Source organism: Narcine bancroftii, chromosome 5 (genome assembly GCF_036971445.1).
Source record: "Narcine bancroftii isolate sNarBan1 chromosome 5, sNarBan1.hap1, whole genome shotgun sequence".
Classification (NCBI taxonomy): Eukaryota; Metazoa; Chordata; class Chondrichthyes; order Torpediniformes; family Narcinidae; genus Narcine; species Narcine bancroftii.
This window is the reverse complement of record NC_091473.1, coordinates 231,849,336-231,873,929: the sequence shown is the minus strand read 5'-3', so window position 1 is coordinate 231,873,929 and position 24,594 is coordinate 231,849,336. Positions and strand designations below refer to the sequence as shown.

Below are 24,594 nucleotides of genomic sequence, written 5' to 3'. Positions count from 1 at the left end.
TTCATAGTTGGCTTGCTTTCCTATTCAGTGGTTTCAAGTCCCATGAGCCTTCAGGGTTTATGGTTTATATACAAATTAATTTGAAACAGCTTTGCATTGTTTTATAAACTAAGAAACATTTTATTACTCCTACACTTGTTTATAGTTTCTTTTATGATCCTGCCAATATAAAATGTTATTCTAACTTGAGTGTGTTAATGTACTTTCATTGTAGGATTTACAGCTGTATCTTTCCAACCTCGCCAATCAAATTGACAGAGAAACTAGTACAGGGAATGTACCATTGGTAATAATACTTGATGATCTCAGTGAGCCTGGTTCTCTTAGTGAACTTGTCAATGGAGCCCTGACATGCAAGTATCATAAATGGTAATTATACTTTATTTTTTCACCACTAATTTTATGATGTTACAAAGTTAATTATATTATCTGCTGGTGCTATTGGTCATGATTTACTCCTAAAACCACACAGAAATTATGATGGAGCACTTCTTCAAAAACTTAGTTAAGGCAGAGTTTTAATGTAACCCGACCTATGAGAACGGTAAAGGTTGAGAGAAACTGTCGGCTAAAGAAACTTGCAAGATTCCAATTTGAGAGTAAAATAGAGTACACTTTTGAGGCCATAAATACCCACATTATATGACAGCACACCATAAAGATAGATACCCTAAATAATGTGCACAAAAGTATATGATGCATCTCAAATGAATTGCACAAGTACAGGAGTTAAGCTGTAGATAACTTCAAAACTATGTCACTTCCAGTAGTTAACAGATACATAGAAGATAGGAGCAGGAGTAGGTCATTCGACCCTTCGAGCCTGCTCCGCCATTCAACGAGATCATGGCTGATCTTAAAGTTCAGTACCCCGTCCCCGCCTTCTCTCCGTAACCATTTTCAAAGAAGCATGACTGATACATGCATTAAAAACTTGAATCTGAATACATTTGCTTAGAAGGAGCAGTGATACTAATCCTTTGAGGATTATTTTGGTCTCAACTTGCAGTGGTTAATCTGGACATTTTTAAAAAATTATTACTTAATTGATTTTTACCAAAGGTTGGAAATAAATATCAACATAATGTCATATTTTGAAATAATAAAAATAATTCAAATTGAAAAATGAAAATAATATTTTAGTCAGTTGTCTGCTAAATACTCATTTAGACATATCTATGTGTTTCATGTTGATTATTGTATAGAAAATGAATTTGATGCTGTCTGTAAATCCATTTCAAATGTTCAATTAGTTGCAGTTAATTGGATCATAGTGTTCAAGTTTATTAAATTATCCAATTATGCCAGTGCAACTTGATGAAAGTAAATATGACCCATCCCAATGCAATGTGGATTTTTTTGATATATGATTGAGATTTGAAGAGAAACGTATTTTTAAAATTAAATCAGAACAAAAGGAGATAAAGAAACAAGCCTCATCTGTGGAGGCAAAAGGTTCAAGTCTGAAGGACTTTTGCCTCCACAGATGCTGCTTGATCCATCGAGTTCTTCCAGTGTTCCGATTGTTGGTCCAAATTTCAGCATCTTCAATCTCTTTTGTCTTCAAAGAAGCAAGCCCAGACTGCAGCCGGATGAAGTTATTCTGCCAATGGAATTATATGTGTCAATTTTTTTTTAAATTCTGAATCAGCCTTTGCAATTATTTCATTGGCATTTTCATGCAACCTCACAGATTCTTCATGCAAAAACATGAAAATTACAGATGTGAGAATCTTGAGCAATCAAATAATTTCTGGAGGTACTCAGAGGGGCAGAGAGAATCCATGATAGAAATGGTCAGTGAATATGGGGTCTGGTCCCTTTATTGAGACCAAAGTGAAAAGAGGATGATATTGTATATACTGTATAAAGGGGGAAAAGACCATGGGAGGTATTGGACAGAAGGTGTGAGAGGTGGAGAGGCAAGTAAAAGGAGAGGCCACTAAGAAGGGGAAGATGGGGGGTAGAAAATTAGAGAGGAAAAAAATATTCTTTATAAAATCTGTTTCTAATTAATTGCATGTTGTTTCTGCTTCAATTAAAAATTGAGGACTATTGAATATACAGCAATTAAGAATTATATGATCATTTTCTCCTCGTGCACTGATGCCAAATAGGATTTATTCTTGCAATGAATGACTAATGTGACATGTATACCAACTGAAAATGGTTTAGTCCATTGGTTCTCAACCTTTTTCTTTCCACTCACATACCACTTTAAGTATTCCCTAAGCCAAAGGTGCTCTGTGATTAGTAAGGGATTACTTAAGGTGGCGTGTGGGTAGAAAGAAAAAGTTTGAAAACCACTGTTTTACTTGTTCTTAATTGACTCGTTATGTGCACAGTGAACTGGGCCATTGACAATTTTTCTCAAGCAAAATGTTTCAGTAACAATTGGGTCTAGAGCAGTGATTCTCAACCTTCCCTTCCTACCTCCATACCACCTTAAGCAATCCCTTACTACTCACAGAACACTGATGGCATAGGGATTACTTAAAGTGGTATGTGAGTGGAAAGAAAAAGGTTGAGAACCATTGGTTTAGTTGTTCATTGCTCTGGCCTTGATATTTTTCAACAATTAATCTTCACATTGTGGAATACATTTAAAAGAGCTGAGGAAATGCGTATGTGAGCTTGTATATTTTGAAAGACAAGTAATGTACAGCTTTTTGTTATAGCAATTAATTCCATTTTGATTAGTGGTCATTAAGAAGCTGGCATGGCTACATTTTACCTTGTTGGAGCTCATGTTCATCCTCCATCAGTTGCATTACATTGAAAATTACATCATAACTTTCAAAATGTTTCAACCACTGCCAGCAGAAATTGGTGATGCTATGGAAAATCTACACCTTTCAGTTGTAGCTGAGGTTCAGGATTTGGGAACAAGAAAGATAATCCAGAAAATTATAGTCCATTGAGCCACACATCATTAGTAGGGAATCTATTGACGAGCATAGGGATGCCATTCAAACACATTTGGTAAATCATAGATTAAAGGCAGTCAGCATGGCTTTGTGTGGGGTAGATCATGCTTTACAAAAGTGATCAAGTGTTTCGAGGAGGTGGCAGAGATGGTTAACAAGAGGATCATAATGGATGTTGTCCATGTGGGCTTTAGTAAGGCATTTGACACAGTCCTTCATGTTAGGCTATGCACAGAATCCATGATGAAATGGTATCTTGGATTCAGAATTGGCTGGTCTATAGAAAACAGAGGGGAGCGGTGGAAGGGTGTGATCCTGGCTCAAGGCCCATGACCAATGGTGCTCTGCAACAACCAGTGTTGAGATCTCTGTGTTTTCTCATTTATATAAATGACTTGGATGAAAAAGTAAGTGGGTTGGGATTAGTAAATATAGGAATGACACAATTTTGGTCAAGTTGTGGATAGAGTAAAGGGCTATCAGAGAAGAAAAAAGGATATAAATCAGTTACAGAAATAACAGATAGAGTTTCATGACGATAAGTTTGAGATGATGCACTTTGGGAGGTTAAATGTCAGTGGAAAGTTTACAATAAGTGACATGATTCTTAAAAGCATTGATGTGCAGAGGGTTCTGGGGGTTCAGGCCCATGGATCCTTGAAAGTGGCCACACAAGTGGATGGAGTGGTAAAGAATGCAAATGATATGCTTATTTTCATTGGGTGGGGCAATGAGTATACAATAAAAGTAAGGAGATCACGATGCAACTATATGAAACTTTGGTTTGGATACATTTGGAATATGGTGAAGGCTTTTGGAATGATACAGAAGCTATATACCATAGGTTAGAGGGAATAGCTATAAGGAGATGAACACGTCTTTTTGTTGGAATGTTGGAGGCTGAGGGGTGACCTGAGGAGGCTGGAGCGGCCGGCGGGGGAGAAGGAGGCTGGAGCGGCTGGCGGGTGAGTATGGGGGCTGGATTGGCCAGAGGGAGAGGAGGCTGGAGCGGCTGGCAGGTGAGTACAGGAGCTTGAGTGGCCGGCAGGGGAGGAGACTGGAGCACCGGTGGGGGAGAAGGAGGCTGGAGCGGCTGGCGGGTGAGTATGGGGGCTGGAGTGGCCAATGGGAGAGGAGGCTGGAGCGGCCGGCAGGGGAGAAGGAGGCTGGAGCGGCCAGTGGGTGAGTATGGGGGCTGGATTGGCCAGCAGGAGAGGAGGCTGGAGCGGCCGGCAGGTGAGTACAGGAGCTTGAGTGGCCGGCGGGGAAGGAGGCTGGAGTGGCCGGCGGGGGAGGAGGCTGGAGCACCGGCAGGGGAGAAGGAGGCTGGAGCACCGGAGGTGGAGAAGGGGGCAGGAGCGGCCGGCGAGGGAGAAGGAGGCACTTGAGTCGGGTACTGGCATTGTTTTGGCCAGCTCCCTTCTCCCCCACAGGCCGCTCCGTCCCCCTTCTCCCCACTCCCGAAATCAGTCACGACAGTGTGGGGACAGCCCACGCCAGCTGCCCGACAGTGTGGGGACTGATTTCGTGAGTGGGGAGAGAGCGGGGCAGCGGGATCAGTGTGAGGATGTTCCCGCGATTACAGCCGGCGCTGGCCGCCCCACAGCGTGGGGAATGGGAGAGGAGCTTCAGGCGGCTGCATTCCGATGGCTGGGGAGGCCACTGTGCTGCAGGGATTATCCCTCTCGGAGGAGGGTTACCAAACTCGCCTTGCAGGCACCTCCTGCACATTCACGTGGCCTTCCCACAGCCGCATTTTGCCAAAATATGCGGCTTTACATGCGGGCCAATTGGCCACCTGAAAGTGCCTTATGAGGGGCATTAATAGGGTAAAAATTCAGAATCTTTTCCTCAGGGTAAATATGTCACATACTGGTAGACGTGCATTTAAGGTGGGGGTGGGTTGTTTAAATGTGTGAGGCAAAATAATTTTGCAAAGGTAGCGATAGATGTCTGGAATGGGCTTCCAGGATTAGTGATGGAAGCAGATAAAATAGTAGCATTTAAGTGGCTTTTAGACATAAAATGCAGGGAGCAGAGGAATGTGTGTCAGGTGTGAGCAGCAGAATTTTAGTTGAGCATCAAGTTCAACACAGACATAGGATGAAGTGTCTGTACCTGTGTCATTCTATGTTCTAAGTATCCCTTAATTCCCTTAACATGCTGGAATGGTTAATTGAGGTTCTACAGTGCTCTGGAGCAGAAACAAAGAAAGTTTTGTCACCTTCTGAATGCTTTTCTGCTCATCTCAATTGTAAAAGCCCTATCTTTTTTTTTCTGACCCATACCTCCGGACTCCTGGTCCAGGGGAAATGTACTCTGTGCATCCAGCATATCAAATCCTATAACATTTTGTGAGTTTTGCTTTTATAATTCTTGGGAATATAAGCCTGGTCTACAAAATGTTTCCTCATATGGCAAACTCACTAGCCCTAGAACCACTCTAGTGAATCTTTGCTGAGTAAATATATCCTTTGAAAAATGGCTTGAAATTATTAAACAAATCTAATTCTTTTTTCCCCAAACGTGGATGCCAGTCACTTCAGTAGCCTACATTTAACCTAATACCAAAGTGTCCTGCGCTTGAACTCCATTAAATTTTAACCAGATTTTTAAAAAGCTGTAGTGACAATTCAAATCCCTCCACATCCGACAGGAAACTTTGCAGATGTGCACCAGCAGTGGGTGAGATTCCATTGTTCAGCACATTTCAAAGCAATTGATTGCAAACCTGTACTTGCACTAAAAAAGATTTTATTCCAATTATGGCACTCGTGGGTTGTGCAAGGCATTTTGTAGCTAACCATTAAATAATTGACATCAAGTATCTCATGAAGTAATTTCATAGAGTATTTGCATTTCTGACTTGATCTGTGGAATTGTTTAATTATCATTTGAAAAAGAAATCATGTGCAAATGAAGAAAATTCATTGTAAAAGTTAATCACAGTTCTGAAAGTAAAAACCAGTTGATATAACAAATGAGTCGATAAAGGGCTCAGAACCAAAATGTTGACTGACCACTTCTACTCATGGGTGCTGGCTACCCTGTTGAGTCCAGCAATTCTTTATATACTTAAGATTTCGGCATCTTCAGTTCTCTTCTTTCATTACCAATTGTTATGGAAGCTTTGATATTGTCCTGATGCTATCTTAGGCTTTAACATTTTAAAAAAATCTTTCTTGCAATGTAGCCCATACGTAATTGGAACCACCAACCAGCCTATCAAAACAACACCAAACCACGGTCTACACCTCAGTTTCAGGTAAAGTATAATTTGATACATTTAGAAATGAAATATAGGGTAAATATGCCATAGGTACATATGAAGTTGATTTATTTTTTATAATAGATGCAGGGTTCTTATTTTCGGTGAAATAAACAATACGGTCCAATTTTCCTCTTTGCAGGAAAGGGGCAGCATTTGCCATTCACACCATGTAGAAAAACCGCAAACCTAACTGCAGAGATATCTCCAAGACACATAAATGTTTCAATGTAATGTCCTTTAACATCAACTTTTCGAATGCATACACAGCTGTTAGGTGTTTAATTAATAACCAATTTTCCCTTACAACCGCTGCAACCATGCCTGCCTGTCCCGCATCGGACTTGTCAGTCACCAACAAGCCTGCAGCAGACGTGGACATACCCCTCCATAAATCTTCGTCCGCGAAGCCAAGCCAAAGAATCAGACTGAATAGTGCTTACAGAAATGTACAGATGGCAAAGCAGAAAGGGGGAAACAAAAGGACAAAACTACAAAGTACATTTAAAAGGAATACACAGGAAACAAAATAAATCGGATGCAGATGGAATTCAGGGAGAGTCAGAAAAGAAAATGTATTGAAATCTTCAACATTAATTTGCCTGATAAAATGAGACTCCATGTTTATCAATTTTTTTTTTTCTCATTCAGCCTAAGTTAACACTTACAAAAAAAAACACAAGCACTGTGAATACACTTCTTTCTTTGGCTTGGCTTTGCAGACGAAGATTTATGGAGGGGTAATGTCCACGTCAGCTGCAGGCTCGTTTGTGACTGACAAGTCCGATGCGGGACAGGCAGACACGGTTGCAGCGGTTGCAGGGGAAAATTGGTTGGTTGGGGTTGGGTGTTGGGTTTTTCCTCCTTTGCCTTTTGTCAGTGAGGTGGGCTCTGCGGTCTTCTTCAAAGGAGGTTGCTGCCCGCCAAACTGTGAGGCGCCAAGATGCACGGTTTGAGGCGTTATCAGCCCACTGGCGGTGGTCAATGTGGCAGGCACCAAGAGATTTCTTTAGGCAGTCCTTGTACCTCTTCTTTGGTGCACCTCTGTCACGGTGGCCAGTGGAGAGCTCGCCATATAACACGATCTTGGGAAGGCAAAGGTCCTCCATTCTGGAGACGTGACCTACCCAGCGCAGTGGGATCTATGTACAGTAAAACCCCCTGGTTTCTGGCATCTAAGGGGAATGGTAGTTTTCCGGTTGCTTGAGACTGCCTGTTGCATAAATGGAGCGCTGCAATTTTAAACTTCCATATTTTTTACCCATTTACTTTCTGTATTTTATTTTTTTTTGCTAGTTACTTGAGGCTGCTGGTTGCTTGAATTCTAGATAACAGGGAGTTTATGTAGTCAGCTTTTTCTACATTCAGTGCGAGTGTATAGGGAGCCCAGGCTTTTGGATCATTCAATTAATTTTTGAAAAGCCTCCATTGTCATAGACATCAGAAGTGCATCCTGTATTCAAGGTTCAAGGTTATTCTTTCGTCACATAATAATTTATTAAAAATGAAACATACATGGCATACTGTACTTTAACATTTGCCTGCTGCAAGTCACCATTAGTATTGCCCAGCACCCTATACAATATGAAAGAAAGAGAATCAAAAGGGAGTCCCTTCAGAGGCACTGAATGTCTGTGGATTCGCCTCCAGCCCTCCCGCAGCCTCTAGCCCTCCCGCAGCCTCTGCAGCCGCATGTACTCCTGTTCGATTCATCGGCAACCCGAGCTCCAGATCCAAACCTCTGACAAGATCAGGAAGCCTTCAGTGCCCGAGGCCCTTAGGGAGCCCTTCTTACCCTCAGCACCCTCTCGAATCCAAGCTCCAATTCCTGGTTTCCACAAGCCCGTGTCCAGCAGCCCAGAGCCTATGCCGTTTCCCCGACCACAAGTCATTAAAGGCCTGCAGCCTGTGTGGGTCCCTCAGCATCTGAGCTCCTCACTGATCCGCTGCTCTGGTCACCATCCTGTGAAGAGCAGCTTATGAACTGAGAGCAACATATTGCGTCAACGCCAGAAGTTGCTGAAATTTCCCTTTAACGTTGGTGTATTTTGATAGCCTCTTTGGTATTTACAGGCACGATCAATAACCACAAGCAGACTTGAAACAAGTGATCATAGGCTTTAATAACCTAAGACGCAGACACGCCTTCACATTCTGCTGGTCCAGTTCCAAGGCTGGTATGAAGAGAGGAGACTAGGGCAGACCAGCCTTTATATGGGAATCTTACAGGGAGGAGTTCCAGAGTTGAAGGTGTTCCAGCCTGTACAGTACATGCTGTGTTGCACCACAGTGTTATTGCAGCAAATTCTGGGCCTCTGAGTTTAAAATTACTTCAGACAATGATGTTCACTAATATCATTAATGTAAACTATGAATGTTCAAGATCTACAAATGTGCCCTCAACAAATCTAAATTCAAATTTTGATTGTTGACCTCTGCCCTATGACATAATTGATAGAAATTGTTAGCTACTTTTACATGCTCCTTTTCTGATCTTCCTCAGAATTTGATCTTACCCTGTTCTGTATTTTTCTGCCTTAGTGCTGGAAATGACAGAAATTTTCTATTCTCTGGGAATGGGTATAATTTAGCATTCACTCCTGAAACACTGGGATTTTCATTCACCACCCACCCTGTTTCAAATAACACTGGCCTTTTAAATGTCATTTGAGCAAGGTTTCACTGGATCTTTTGTGAGATCTGTTCAACATCAGGCATCAAGGAATTGGTCCCTGTGGCAATGCATCTGTTATCTGAGGAGTATAGTCGTTAACACTGCAGATCTGAACAGAACACCTGAAGACTTTTCCCAAGATAGATGATCAGGTGCAGAAGGGATTGCTACATAAAGGCACTGTTCAACCTGCAGTTTCTCCAGCATTTTTGTGTTTTTTGATTAAAAGAAGATATTTTCTTCACAAACTCACTATGAAGCCACATGCTGGTGCCGCAATCTTCTGGTTTGTGGATCTGGTTGGACGAATCCTTACAATGTAGGCAGCCGCAGCCACATCCTTCAATTTGGGACTTGGCTTTGAGGTCAGGAATCCTGTAAAGCAATATTTGCAAATTTCCCAGAATTTTTAAGAACTTGTAATTATTTGAACATGTGTTGAGATGTACATGTATTAACTTGATGCCAGAGGCAACGTTTCGTATATTATGTTCAGATTGGCATTTTTAAAAACTGATGATTCAAGAAAGTTAAATGGAAAGGTACCTGGGCAAATAATTGATTACCGTATATTTTGGCATATAAGTAGATTCCCATATAAGTAAACCCACTATTTTTCGGCCTATTTTTGTGTTTTATGCTATATCCGACATATAAGTCGACCCTCATTTTTCAGGCTGTCCGGGCCTTCCAGGAATAACCCTCTTTTTATTTTAAAACACCCCAATCACAAGTAAGCAAGCTATAAATTAAATAATTTTTTTTAAATTTGGCCTACCGGGCAGGAGCACCGATGGCCCGCAGAGCGGGAACAGCGACATCATACTCCTGGCAGTAGCAAGAACCTTGGCCTACCAGGCAGCAGCGGCGATGGTGACCTCAGGCTTCCAAGTAGGAGCAGTTATGGTGCTGCCCAATGGTGGGGAGGTATCGGGGAGTGGCGGCGCAGGTGGTGGGGAGATGCTTCCAGCATTGACTTATATGCCGAATTGACGTCAATCTGATTTTATCAGATTTAAGGACTCAAAAGTTATCTGGCACATGTCGACTCCCCCTTTTTGATTTTTTTCTTAGCATTTCACGACTTGTACGCCAAAATATACGTTAACTCCACAACAAAATTATATTGGTAATTGTGACTGGGACAATTAGATTTCTTCAAATTGATAGTATAACTATAGAGAACCAGAGTAGGAACAGAAACCAAAATGCATGGTATTTTCTTTGCGGGCTTAAAACAAGATAAATTTCTGTAATTGCAAAAATCATAGCATGACATGCAATTGTGATCCCTAGGTTGGTGCCATTTTCGAACAATGCGGAGCCTGCTAATGGATTCCTTAGTCGCTACTTGCAACGAAAGTTAATTGAATCAGAGAATGTTGCAAATGCGAACAATAATGAAATCCTCAATATTCTTAACTGGGTGCCTAAGTTATGGTATCATCTGCACACATTTCTGGAAATGCACAGTACATCTGACTTCCTCATTGGTAAGTACTGTTGCATGGATGATATTAGAAGGTGTTTAATACACATCAGAAAATTATGATAATTTAACCTAAATTATTGTGATGGCTATGCATTTGATATTTAATCAAATAAATTTACAGAAATCAGACACTGTTCATCATATTAGGAACTTGTTTGTGGGAACTTTGACCCATTGTATTGAAATTTCATTAGAACTTTGAAAAACATTCACAGAACTGAACCAAACCAATATTTCTTTTTGTGTCGAATACAATTTGTGCAAAAAGCAAGATAGTTGACTTGAAATCTGGTTGCATCAGCTAACTTCTGTAATTTGCTCTAGCAAGTCAAGTCAAAAAAAAGTCCCCTTTATGTGTTGTTCATACCCCTGTATTGCACGGTCGAGATGAAATAGTGTTTCTCCAGGACCATGGAGCAGGTTTACATAAAAATAGAAGTTAAAATATTAAAACATATACAGTAAAATTCCACGGTTCACTGTCCACCTATGTTCTGGGAATTCAGGAGCCTGACTTGAGGGGAAAAAACTGTTGCCCAATCTGGACATAAGGGCCCAAGTGCTACAGTACCTCCTACAAGATGGCAGAACGGAAAGCAGTTTAGCACTATGTGAAGTCCTTCACAATGTTTATTGCTTTCTGCATGCACTGTGTGTGGTGGATATCCATCATGGTAAGAGGAGAGCCCCCAGTGATCTTTTCAGCTGACTTTGCCATTAAAGTCTGTCCAACTCTAAAAAGGAGGAGGTCATTCTGTCTTTCCATCCTATTTCACAATTCAATCAGACCATGGCTAAAGGTCCTCAGTTCCTTTTCCCATCTTTGTTCGAAATCCCTCGCAGTTATTATCCAGTAAGAACTGATCAACACCAGCCTTAAAAATGTCAATAAGTCAATATCCAAACCATTGGTACAGAGAGTTTCATGCTTTTTTAAGAAGATGTGGCTACTCCTTTATATTTTCTCGTTTTTGGGGTCTATGGGTATTTGGTGAAAAGGATAGCATTTATTTCCTCTCTCTAGTTGCCCAAGGAAATGTAACTGTTGCAGTGGTGAATATAATATGTTAAATGTGCTGCCCCTGAATTCTGTCCGTCCGCAGCAACAACATGAATATCCGTCAGGTGGTTGAATAAAATGCTGAGGGAAAGCTGCTGATTTTGACCAATTAGGAATGGAAGCTGTGCTTTTCTTAAAAGTCTGTAATTAATCAAAAGAATAGATTCAGAATCAGATTTTATTTTCATGAACATATCATGAAACTCATTGTTTTGCCACAGGATCACAGTGCAAACATTTCTATAAGCCATATTTCAAAATAAATAACATAGTGCAAGATCCACAGTTGTTTGTCATCTATATTAATAATGTCTGCCTGTCCCGCATCGGACTTGTCAGCCACAAACGAGCCTGCAGCTGACGTGGACATTTACCCCTCCATAAATCTTCGTCCGCGAAGCCAAGCCAAAGAAAGATATTAATAACAATGTAGTTAGCATGGATAGTAAATTTTCAGATGACAGCAAAAATGGTGGAATAAGGACAGTGAAGAAAATGATCTAAGGTTATAACAGGTTCTAGAAGAACAAGAAAAGCATGCCAAACAATACCTTGACCGAATTGAACTTGGACAAGTGTGAAGTGTTGCATTTCGGTTAAGTAAACCAGGGCTGGACTTACAGTAAATGATGAATAGACGCACCCTAAAGAGTACTGTAGAACAAAGAGACTTAACGGAAGTGGTGATTCAGTGAGGATGGTGAAAAAATGCATTTGGCATGTTTCCTTCATCGGTCAAGGGACTGAGTGCAGGAACTGGGATGTCACATTACAACTGTACAAGATTCTGGTGAGACTGCACTTGGAGAATTTTTTCACAGTTTTGGTTACCTGACTGCAGGAAACAGATCATTCATGATATCATTAACATCATTAAGCTGTAAAGGGTGCAGGAAAACATCATGAGTATTACTGGGATTGAACTATCAGGAATGGTTGGGATTGAACTATCAGGAATGGTTGGGATTTTCTTTCTGGAATGTAGGACAAGATTAAGGAGACAGGGGAATCCTTGCAGAGTTTATGAAATCATGAGAGGTCTAGGTAAGGTAAATAGTCATGTTCTTCTCAGGGTAGAAGCAACTAACATGAGAGGGCAAAGGTTTAAGGTCAAAAGAGAAAGATTTAAAATGAAACTTCTTCACATAGAGGGTGGTGGGTATATGGAATGAGCTGCAAGAGGAACTTGTAGAAATAGGGACAATTGTAACATTCAGACAGAATTTATTATCATGAACATGTCACAAAATTCATTTTGTAGCAACATGACAGTGCAAAAATGTCTTTAAACCACCTTACAAAATAAATAAAAATATTGCAAGAAAAAGACAAAGTGAAGTCGAGTCTGTGGTTCATTGTTCATTCAAGAAACTAATGGCAGAGGGGAAGAAGCTGTCCTTTGAAGACTGATGCCCGTGATGTCACAAACTGAGTTAAATACCCGCTGGTGTTTTTCCTTGTCCTGAGCATTGGCCCCGCAATACCAAACAGTGAAGCAACCAGACAGAATGGTCTCCATGGTATGCCTATAGATGTTTTCAAGTGTCTTTGGTGGTGTACCGAATCTCCTCAAACTCCTCACAAAGTATATCCGCTGCAAATCTTACTCGTTATTGCCTCGACATGGAGGCACCAGAACAGACCCTCAGAGATGTTGACCAATTTGCAGATAGCCTTTGAATTATGCCTACCCACACAGTCATGGGTATAGAGTGAGTAGAGCAGTGAGTAAGCACACATCCTTGCAGTACATCTGTGTTGATTGTCAGTGATGTTGTTTCCAATTCGTACTGACTATGGTCTTCCAAAGAGGAAGATGTCACTTTGGTTAAATTATCTACCAACTACTTTTATTTCAAGCAGAGGTAGGTAACTAATTATTTTACTCCCTGTACATCAGCTTCAGAAATTAAAGTTTGTCCACATTGAGATACTGAATGACAGAAACAGGCCAAATGAAACTTTCATTTGATTTCCTTTTGCATAATTAATCTACAAAGGCTTAAAAGTACTTTCTTATAATAAATTACTTAAGTGAAAGCAAAAGTATAGTAGCATAATGCATGAAAAGAAAGGAGAGGCTGAGTAAAGTCAATTTGAAATCAATTGATAAGACATGCTGTCGATCCTCTCGATGAAGGTTTTATTTGGGCTATGAATGGAAATATCTTCCCATTGCATTTTTTTTTACGGATTCTAATTTCTGATTCAAACCTAGTTGTTCAGTTCAGAATCTGAGCCCAGTATTAGAATCGAATATTCAGAGAGGGAGTGAAGCAGCAGGTGTACAGGCTGAAGTAAACATGTGGATTGTAATTCTTTTCTTTCTCCTCTACATTTCCATAATCTCATTAAAGAGCTGATAGCGTCAGTGTTTGGATTTTAGTCCAATGTGGTGGAATCTGACAAAAGATTGTGGATTAAAACTGATGCACCATAAATTACCCAAAAGTCTATTGTAGAGAAGCCAACACAAATGCATCCGTACTGTTCGGCTGTCCTGCGCTGATCTGCAGGGGGGCTGCAGAACAGTCGCCGTTATATGGGGAGGGGCCACGGGAACAACCAGCCAACAGGTGTGCCTGACCAGATAATTATACACAGCAATGGTTTACCAAAAAAAACATTTCATTCTTTTCAGAAACACTCTACTACATCTGTTAACACATTTCTACCATTGAAAATTGAATGAAAAATACTGGAGATGCAAAATAAATCACCCAGAAATCCTTGGTGGTCAGGTTTTATTGAAATTGATTATAAGTGCACCAAATTTGATGTCATGTTTTCTGTTGCATGATTTCAGAAATAATTTGGGGCCCAATAAGTAGAGGTAATGATTTAAACAACTATTTAGCCAATGGCATTATTTCAGGATATATTTAAACCTCAGGAGGTTTTTTTTGTCTTATTAAATTCCATGGCAATTATAGTTTAAGACTTTTAATGAATCTAATATGTATCATTAACACTATATAATTTATTCATTGTCTATGACTATTTATTCTCTTCCAGGTCCCTGCTTTTTTCTATCTTCTCCTGTCAACGTGGCTGAATTTAGAGAATGGTTCATTGACCTTTGGAATTATTCCATCCTTCCTTATCTTCAGGAAGGAGTTAATGATGGAGTTAAGGTGATTAGATATAGAAATGATATTGAAATAGCGATCATTTTCTTTAATTAAATCGAATGTTATGGTCGCATAATTTCACTTTTATGGGTTTCTCCCTGAAATAGTTGAAATACGATTCTTGGGCCTTCAGTATTATTTAAGGAGGTGGTGAAAAAATGTGCCTGTAAATAAATATTTTACAAGAGTGATAGTGCAAATTTTTTTAAATGGAGAAATCTAATTTACAATTGCACGCGGCTAACACCATGATATTGGTTGCTCTTGTTTTGTTGTAAAATTAATGTTTAGTTTATTCCCCTGTTAAGCTGCTTTCACTCTTCCAGGAGAGTCATTGAGCCAGTGCTTTTGATAGCCCAGTGAGAGAAGGGGTAGGACTCGGCCTCATCGTAGGGGATAAAACCAAGCAACTGTCTGTGCTGAGCAATTTTGGAATAGTCACCAGGGCTCTAATCGTTGCAAGATAGTTTTGCCAAGAGATAAAGGTAGTCCAAAAACTAAAGGGGTGAACTGAGGAAGGCTGATTTCAATATTATAAGACAAGACCTGGTAAGAGTAGGCTGAGAGTTGTTAAGCACCCATTCCATGAGAATGTCTTTTAAAAGTGAGAGTTCAGAGCCAACATGTTCCTGCAAGTGAGAAAGGTTAGAAAGGCAAACTCAGGAAATATTGGATGTCAATGGATATTGAGAGTTTGCTGAAGAAATGTGAAAGAAACATATGGCAGGTGTGAAACATTGAAAACAGGTATAGGTCTTCAAGAGAATGAAATGTATCAGGGATTACTTTAAAAAGAAATTTGGAAGGTAAAGGGATGCTATGAAATATCACTATCAGACAAACTTATGGAAAATGGCATGGTATTTTCTGTTTAATAAGAACAAGAGAATCACCAGGATATGAGTGTGGACCAAAATACCAATCCACGTGTGAAGCCAGTCTGTCTCTCTGAAGTCCTAAATACTTCTCATCTGTATAGGAGGAAGACATTATAGTTGCAGATTTCAGTAAGTGAATAGATATATTCTAGCATATACAGACTGATGAAAATGAAAGATGTGCTAAATGTCTTGGAGAAGAGGAAGATGGATGAAATCACTAAGGTATGATGAGATGTTTCACAGGTTGCTAAGGAAAGCAAGGGGAAGATTGCTCGAACTTTGATGGAGATATTTCAATCTTTATTGACCACTGGAGAGGTGCCCAATGGCAAGAGCACTGGAAATATGGTACCTATATTTAAGTAAAGGAAACACAGATACAGAGTGCAGTCTACAGAAGGAGATAGAGAAGGCATGCAAAAGAAGGCCATTTGTTACATAAGTCATGGGGAAATTCAATGTGCAGGTTGAGTAGGAAAATCAGGTGAGTGCTGGATTTCATGAGAAAGAATTCATTGAATTCTTTCAGGGTGGCTTTTCCGAACAGCTTGTGGCAATTCTGGTCTGGGTATTAGGCATTGAACCAGAGTTGATAAGGAAGCTGAAGTTAAGGGAATCCTTAGGAGGCAGAGATCATAATATGATAGAATTCACCCTGCAGTTTGAGAAGGACAAACTAAAATGAGATGTGTCCGTATACCCACAGAACAAAGGGATAAGAGAGAGGAACTGGTCAAAGTTGATTTGTTAGGCACACTAGCTGGAAGGAGGGCTGGAGTTTCTGTGAGAAATCGAGAAGGTGCAGCACAGGTATATTCTAAAATGGAAGAAATATTTGAATGCAAAAATGACAGAACTGTGGCTGAGACAAGTGAAAGCCAAAGTAAAAGCAAAAGAAAGAGTATGATGCAAAAATTAGTGGGCAGGGAGGGGACTGGGAAAATTTCCATATAACCATATAACCACTTACAGCACAGAACAGGCCAGTTCGGCCCTACTAGTCCATGCCGTAGCAAATCCCCACCCTCCTAGTCCCACTGACCAGCACCCGGTCCATACCCCTCTAGTCCCCTCCTATCCATGTAACGATCCAGTCTTTCCTTAAATGTAAGCAATGATCCCGCCTCGACCACGTCGGCCGGAAGCTCATTCCACATCCCTACCACCCTCTGCGTAAAGAAATTTCCCCTCATGTTCCCCTTATAATTTTCCCCCTTCAATCTTAAACCATGTCCTCTAGTTTGAATCTCCCCCTTTCTTAATTGAAAAAGCCTATCCACATTTACTCTGTCTGTCCCTTTTAAAATCTTAAACACCTCTATCAAGTCCCCTCTCAATCTTCTACGATCCAGAGAAAAAAGCCCCAGTCTGCACAACCTTTCCCTGTAACTCAGACCCTGAAATCCTGTCAACATTCTTGTGAACCTTCTCTGCACTCTGTAAGAAAGTCATTAGGAAGGAAAGGATGAACTTTAAAATGAAGAGAGCAAATAATATTTAAAAAAAACTAAAAGATTTGTAATTTTTTAAAAATTAAATTTGGACATACAGCACAGTAATAGGCCATTTCAGCCCATGAATCCTTGCTGCCCAATTTACATCCAGTTTACCTATACCCGCAGTATGTTTCACAATGGTGGGAGGTAACCGGAGCCCCCGGGGAAAACCCATGCAGACACGGGAAGATCGTACAAATTCCTCACAGACCGGATCCAATCGCTGGTGCTGTAAAGCCATTGGAATAACCACCACGCCAAACCATGCTGTCCATTCTCTTGAATCAAATTGAAGATAAAAATTTGATCAAAAAATTATATGGTACATTTCTCCGTAAATTCCCAAATGAATTTAGTTTCAAACATTTTCTGAGTTGTTGGATGCAATTATATGAATGCAGCTTTTTTTCCAAATTCCTTAGACCTATGGAAGAAAGGCTGTGTGGGAAGACCCTGCTCAGTGGGTTCAAGATACTCTACCTTGGTCAACTGCTTCGCAAGACTGCTCCAAGATCTTCCATTTGCCTCCTCCGAGCATAGGATCTCATGTTACAGGACCTCCTGCAGATGAAAGAAAGATTAAAGAGACGGCACCTACTTCAATTGAATCTGACCCACTTGTAAGCTTAGCATCATTGCCTTATTATTTATTGGTGGTGGGATTTTGAAATGCATGAACTCTAGGGGAAAATTAGGCATGTATATAAAATAGCTCTTAATATCTGTGACCACTTTTACACTTCACTTATTGGTGAGAAACAATAGTTTAGTTGGATTAATTTCTGTTTTTGAATAATGTCTTTAAATCTTTGAGATCCATTTATAGCAGGTATGGACAACTTTTTAAAAAACAACTCACATTCCACCTTAAGCAATCCCTATGCCATAAGTGCTCTGTGATTAGTAAGGGATCGCTTGATGTGGTATGTGATAGGGAAGAAAAACAGTTTGAAAACCCAATTGACTTGCTATGTGCATGGTTGCATAACTCCAAAGGAAATGGGCCAATGAGAATTATTCTCAAGCAAAATATTTTGGTAAAAATTGAGTCTAGAGCAGTGGTTCTCAACCTTCCCTTTCCACTCACATACCACCTTAAGCAATCCCTTGCCAATCACAGAGCACTTATGGCATAGGGAATACTTAAGGTGGAATGTGAGTTTTTAAAAAAAAGGTTCCTCACCCCTGATCTACATCCACCAAATTGGTTAGACTTTTTTTCTCAGTTTTTAATTTCTTTTGAATGTCAGCCATGAATCAGTGTCCGTGATCCACACTGAAATGTCATGCATAAGTTAAAAGTAAACATTGCAAATACCCAAGTTAGTTAACATCAGTGGAAAGAAGTTACTATTTCAGGTTGAAGATGGGAAAGGGCAGAAACAAGACTGGTGAAGTGTCTTTGAGTTAACAAGTTAACAGTTTCCCTTTCCATATGGTGTTTTATTTAAGAATAGGGATATAATACATCAAGGGAAGGAACCTTTAACAAAATCAGCTTCTACAGGGGCCAGGAAGGGTTAGGGTTAACCCTAACCCTAATGATTTCCATTCAAAGAGCAAGAGATGGTTCTCATGGGCAATTTGTGAATGACTTGTCAGCTCAACTCTTGCATCTTACTCCAGTGAAAATTCTTTTGACTAGATTGGAAATTACATTGGTTTCTTAATGCATGTATACTTTAATATTTATTTACATTGTTTGGGGAGTAATAACAGATGTTCTGTTCCATATAATTGGACTGGGAATATTCTTTTTATATACCTTTTTCTAATTTTAACATACACCATGGTAACAGACCCTTCCAGCCCACCCAATTATACCCAATTAACCTGCAACTCCTGTATGTTTTTGAAGGGTGAGAGGAGACCAGAGCACCCAAAGGAAACCCACGCAGACATGGGCAGAGCATACAAACTCCTTACAGACCACACAAGATTCGAACCCAGGTCGCTGGCGCTCTAATAATGTTGTGCTCACAGTTTCACCAACTGTGCTAGTTATTATTTAATGGACAAGAAATGAGATTGCTAACAGTTGCACGTTATATTAAATTAAACCCCATTTCATGTAATTTTTTTTGTTGTAACCTAAAATGGTCCTTTTAAGAATTCAAATGTATTTGTTTATGACGAAGATATAGCTCAGAAAATAATAATATAGTGATGTTTTTGAATATAATAAGCTTTGTCTACACTTTAATATAGGATTATACTTATCATTAAAGTCTTGTTGTCAGAATTTACAGTCAGTAATGAGCACCCGATGTCGAGTGCTGGCCATATAAATTCTGAACCTTTGTAGAGAAATCCAGACTTCTACTCTTTCTGATCCTCTCCTGAGAAGCCCTGCAGAATGATGTAATTTGTTCACATGCTGGAGGTTAGGGGTGGTCAGAACAAACTCCGCTCAACATCGAGGGAGAAAAAGACATTTGCAGCTGGCTAAGCCTGTGACCCCTGGCTGACTCATGACCCCAAACTCATTCAAATTTGTCAAATGCTTCAAATACTTGAATGTTTCAAATGTTCAAAACAATATGATTAAAATGATTAAAGATGAGGTTAAATTAGATCTAAGGCATATAAAATAACGTAACATGAAACAAAATTATAATATAAAAAAAATTATCTAATATTTCACTAAAGACCTCTGCAAACCTTTTCTTCCACTAACATTAACAGTGAAGTAGGCTGCACAGGAGGCCTGCGGGTGCAGGATATTCGCATGGAGCCATGCTGAGCTCAATGAGGGGACCAGCAAAGAGTGCAGTTGGAGGCACAGTGGCAAACTGGTAACTGCATCTTTGGGAATTCTGCTGTGAACACCTGTGAAGGTGTTGGAATGACGGAGTCAGTAAAAGTTTTGCAGAGAAATGTTCACAGTTTCACCAACCGTTCCCCACAGCCTCACTCTGTATGTCATGAGTCTGTAATGTAACAAGTTGTTTCATTTTCTAAAAAGGGATCTGACCCTGTAATTAATTGCAGCTTTGCCTACTTTATATAGTAATGCTCAATAGGTGATTGTTTAGTGAAGCTTGTTTCATGCACTGAATGCTGACTGCAAAACTGGGCATGAGAAGGCCACTGTCTAGTGTCTGAAGGTCACTATTTGATCCATATCTTTACATCTTGTTGTACAAGGTAATCTTGATTAGAGGGAGGGGGTAGATTAGATTTAGTTTTAGTTTTTTTGGGGGGTTTTTTAAATCATTTTTAGGTTAACCTGGTAAGTATGGGCTTAACATGGTTGTCATCGATCTTATCATTAAATTACCCTTTGTTTAGATCAAGGGATAGCCAATGTAGTTTTACTTATTTTCTATCCATATGTGTATGATATGACCTGTTATTAAAAGACTTTGTATGTAGGATTTATATGTTAAACTCAATAAAAATATTGTAAAAGAAAGAGAAGACCACTATCAGGTGCAAACAACTGTGCTGTTATTACCTGTGAAAACCTGAAGTTCAAAGCAAAAACTGATGTTCAGATCCTCCAGCTAATTAATGCTTATTCTTTTATAAAGGTCAGTAAGTTACAAGTAAAAATAATTGCTGTTACTTTCCTTGGAGAGTCCGATTTGGCCGCCATAACCAATTTGTTCTGCAATTGGTGACTAAAGTTAGACAAGCTGTGATACTATTTGTTATACGATTGAATTTGTTCTCAATTCTTTATTAATGTTGCGGGAAGAAGAATTTCTGCAATATCTTCATATGTTTTCTTCAGTTTCCTTATCTAAATGTTAATGTCACATCATACTGTAAATCATCCATTCTCAACCTTTGTTTTTTTGGCTATGACACCCTCAGGACTCTGCTCTCAATTTATGGGTCCCCTTCCCTATAAAGCAGTTACTTAGTTGGTTTCTTCTATACTTCTAAAGAAACATTAAAAATATTTTATGATTTGAGTCCGTGCCCCTCCCTTCCCCCATTAAATATGCTGTGTCCCCCCCCAAGGAGGCTGGGAAATGGGAGGGGGGGCAGAGGATGAAAACATACGTATAGTAATATTGAGCATTGCCAAATAAAGAAGGCAAAGCTGCAAATAATTACAGGGTCAGAAAACTAAGCAACTTGTTACATTACAGAGTCATGACTCACAGATTGAGACTATGGGCAAAAGATTGGTGAAACTGCTCTAAATGGTATATTTTTTAAATTCATCATTAAAAACAATACAGATCCTGAAAGCAATGGCTTTTATCAACCACAAATTCTCCAACACATTGAAGTAGCTGGAGTCCCTTATATTTGTTTTAAAACTTTGCAGAAGCAGCCCTCCCTACCCAGTAAACTGCCTGGACCTCCAAATCAAACTAAACCCTATGCCAACTTTCTTCTAATTGTTTCTATTTGTCAACATTCATGGAAGTACTTCAAATTATGCCACTTTTTTTTCAGCACAAGGACACCAAGGGCACATTTATGAAGGTTTATTTCTTTTAAAGTGGATGCAAAGAATGAAACTCCGGTATGTGTAGCCTGAATAAAAGCTCTCACAGCTGGAGGTAGAACAAATGATTTTATTAGCTTATAACCAAGGTTAGGGTAGTATTCTTCAGAAGGGTTCTGGGTTTAGGTGGGAAACCCGGGTTATAAGTGAGCAGATGGGGGCGGAGCCGGGAGGCAGGGCCAGCCATCAGCACAACACCCGACCAGTGAATCCCAGTTCACTGCGGTATGATAACACAAACATTAATCAGTTTAATTAATTGTTTTTTCATAGCTTTTAAAATAATTTCAGTTACATAAAATCTTGAGATTCAGTTTAAACCAAAAAGCCTGGAATTTCCATTGCTCTTAGACAGCATAGGGACCATAGGAAAAAACCCTCACTCATTTCACCCATGAACACGACAGATCAAGGATTCTAAAACTGATAAAATTTTAGATATCCCAGTTTGTTGGGCATCATGACTTGCGAGACCCCCTTTTACAAGCCTGCCTGGCCAAGACAATGCTGTGTGGAGAAATGTGTTGTGTAACCTTGGCTGGTGACTGGTTATGAGCAAAACCAATATCGCAGCGAATAACAGCGACCTGTTTCATCTCTTCGAGTGATACCGATCAAATGTTCTGCAGTTCAATGTGAAACACCCCTTCTCTTTTACATTGACAGATGAATATGCTACTGAGGCTCCAGGAGGCAGCCAATTACACCCAAAGTTGTGAAGGAGACAATGTATTGGAATCATCTTTGCAATCAACACATTGAAAGAAAAGAAAGCAAGGAATATGGGAGCCATCTTGTTTTTACTTGTGTCATAACTACATTTTGAATATTGTAGTCCTGAAGCAGATGTATATTCTGTGATAGACGTAGTTAGGTAGGGGGCTAAATTAATTGATGGGTAAAATTGTAGGTTTAAGGCCCAAAATCATATGTAAGTTAACTGTGATCATTCATTGTAAATCATATCACCTAGCCATCTGGAAGGAAAAAAATACCATCTAACTGTATGGACTTTTAATGCTGTGTTTGTACCTTATAATTCAATCTTCAAAAGTGCATGGCAATCATTTAAGCAGAAACAAATAATATTTTAGTGAGCTTTTATTAAGATTAACTCCAATCTCAAACTCAAATAATTATAGGAGCCGTCGCTGTTCCACGACTGCTATCATCTCAGATGCCACACTGGTGCTTGACTGAAAGACCTCTCCACCAATCTTTGCAGATTTTAATGCTCAAAACCTCATTCGTCCACACAGTTTGTGTGCAAAAAAAAAGCACAGCTAAAATGTGAAAAATAGTGAAACCACTAAAACAGGAATTTATTATTTCCCAAGTGCTAAAATGGTGCACATTGTCATTGAAACATTTTTGTATCCTGAATTTAAAACCGACACGTTTTTTTTTTAAATTTTGGATCCACTCGTTGTTGGCATGTATTATAGGAACCCTTTAAGTACTGGTTTCCGTTTATAATTCTTCAAACAAGAAAGCTTTTTAATTATGGGCAGTTGAGGGAGGGGAAAGTGTACATTATGAAAACAAATTGTTAACCTCAGGAACAAATTATATTCCCTTCTTCAACAACCCAATTTAACTTAATTAGTTTCATAAGATCCCCCTGCATTCAACTATGAACAAGGGGCCAAACTATCTCTTCCCAGAGATTACCTAAAATAAATTTATAAATAGGAATTTGAAGATGTACAACAATCAAAATTTTAATTCCTTCTAAGTATTATCTGTTTTGGGGTATACACCTTGTATGTCAATGGCTACTCTATATGTGTCTCGTGTGGTACCACAGATGACCCATAATGCTAAGAGCAGGGGTTTTTTTTATATATAGCACAATATGTTTTCTTTATGTTTATGATAATACAAATAAGCAACTTTTGAAAATAGTTGCATAAATGTAATATTTTGATTTCTTCTGAACTACTTCATCTTCGATATTAAGAACACCAACAGCTTAAGTAATTACTTGGAGCTTTTGCAATAAAAACTGCGTGAGAAGAGATTCACCTCCTGCTAAATGGGCTAAATGTTTGATGTTGCGTCAAGTGAATTGGATTTTTCTTACAAATTTTATTGACGTCAATGGAACCAAATTTCAGTATTACATTGGGCATATAGCACCAACAGCAGATAGTGAATTTCTCGTCTATGCTCTTCCTTAAGATGTAAAAGGCAGCATTTTTAAGTTTACTTTTATATTGTTTCTGATTGAGCTTTTTCACAGTTTTCTGTGATTTTTCTGGTTATTGATTAAATCTAATCATCAACCTTAACTAATTTCATTCTCATCATTCATTCCATCAGTTTGGTTTGCCTTCCTATACTGACTATCAGTATGGGTGTGGCTTGGACTTTCACCATGTGTTTCATATAATACAGAGGACAATCATTTAGCACATTAAATCCATGCTGCCTCTTAGAGCACTCACATCAGTGCCATTTCCTGATTTATTTCTCTGTAACCTCTTGCCACTCACATATCCATCCACTCCCCTGATTTTTTTTTGGCACCATCTGCATTAGGGGTAGTACAGTAGCCAATTAACGTAGCAAAATGTGCAATTTTGGGATGTAGTTTGAAATAAATGTTCCTTGGAAAAACCCACATGGTCACAGAGAGAATTAAAAACAACAGAAATCTGTAAAGCATCAAGTATACACTGCTTATATAGTCTGTGACCACCCCCCCCCACCAAATGCATTACTATTACATTAATATTTTGTTTAATTCAATCTATTATCTATACACAATTTTTTTTTTGCAAATTGTAAACTTATCTATGACTGAAGTCCCAATAACTTCCAAGTTATTGTACTTTACATCCTTGAACATGGTGGTTATCCTTAATCAAATTATTCAAATACTTAAAAATTTTCCATGACATAATTCACAACTTATCTTAAATGTTTCAATACCAATTTTTCTTTAGATTCTGCAGTGAATTTAATCTACTTAAAGATTGCTTCATTACCAAAGAATTGAAGCCATTCCTGAATTTTTATCTGCACATACAAATAAATCACCGTTTCACTTTATTTCTCACAATAATGTAGCAATACAAAACCGAACACTTCAAGCTAATGTGCACTAATCAGGTAGAACTAATGCCGTGATCCAATAAAAATGAAATTTAAATGCAATGCAAATCAAGGATATCAACATTCCAAGGAAATTACTACCT

The 24,594-nt window shown here is 39.2% G+C and overlaps 1 protein-coding gene across 7 annotated transcripts in view; it reads left to right on the top strand.

Annotated features, from left to right (window-relative positions):
- Nucleotides 1-23,809, top strand: part of LOC138765026 (neuron navigator 1-like) — a 674,255-nt gene extending 650,446 nt beyond the window's left edge. For 5 of the 7 annotated variants that reach the window (XM_069941669.1, XM_069941665.1, XM_069941666.1 and 2 more), the window contains 6 exons: nucleotides 215-369; nucleotides 6,121-6,192; nucleotides 10,166-10,362; nucleotides 14,437-14,555; nucleotides 17,352-17,549; nucleotides 18,788-20,292. In XM_069941669.1, the coding sequence (XP_069797770.1) occupies nucleotides 215-369; nucleotides 6,121-6,192; nucleotides 10,166-10,362; nucleotides 14,437-14,555; nucleotides 17,352-17,549; nucleotides 18,788-18,895 (849 nt within the window). In that variant the 3' untranslated portion in view covers nucleotides 18,896-20,292. Of the gene's footprint in view, nucleotides 1-214; nucleotides 370-6,120; nucleotides 6,193-10,165; nucleotides 10,363-14,436; nucleotides 14,556-17,351; nucleotides 17,550-18,787; nucleotides 20,293-21,342; nucleotides 21,413-22,060 lie in introns of those variants that run through there. The other 2 variants (XM_069941670.1, XM_069941668.1) reach the window with 2 other exon arrangements.
- Nucleotides 23,810-24,594: the final 785 nt, after the last annotated feature.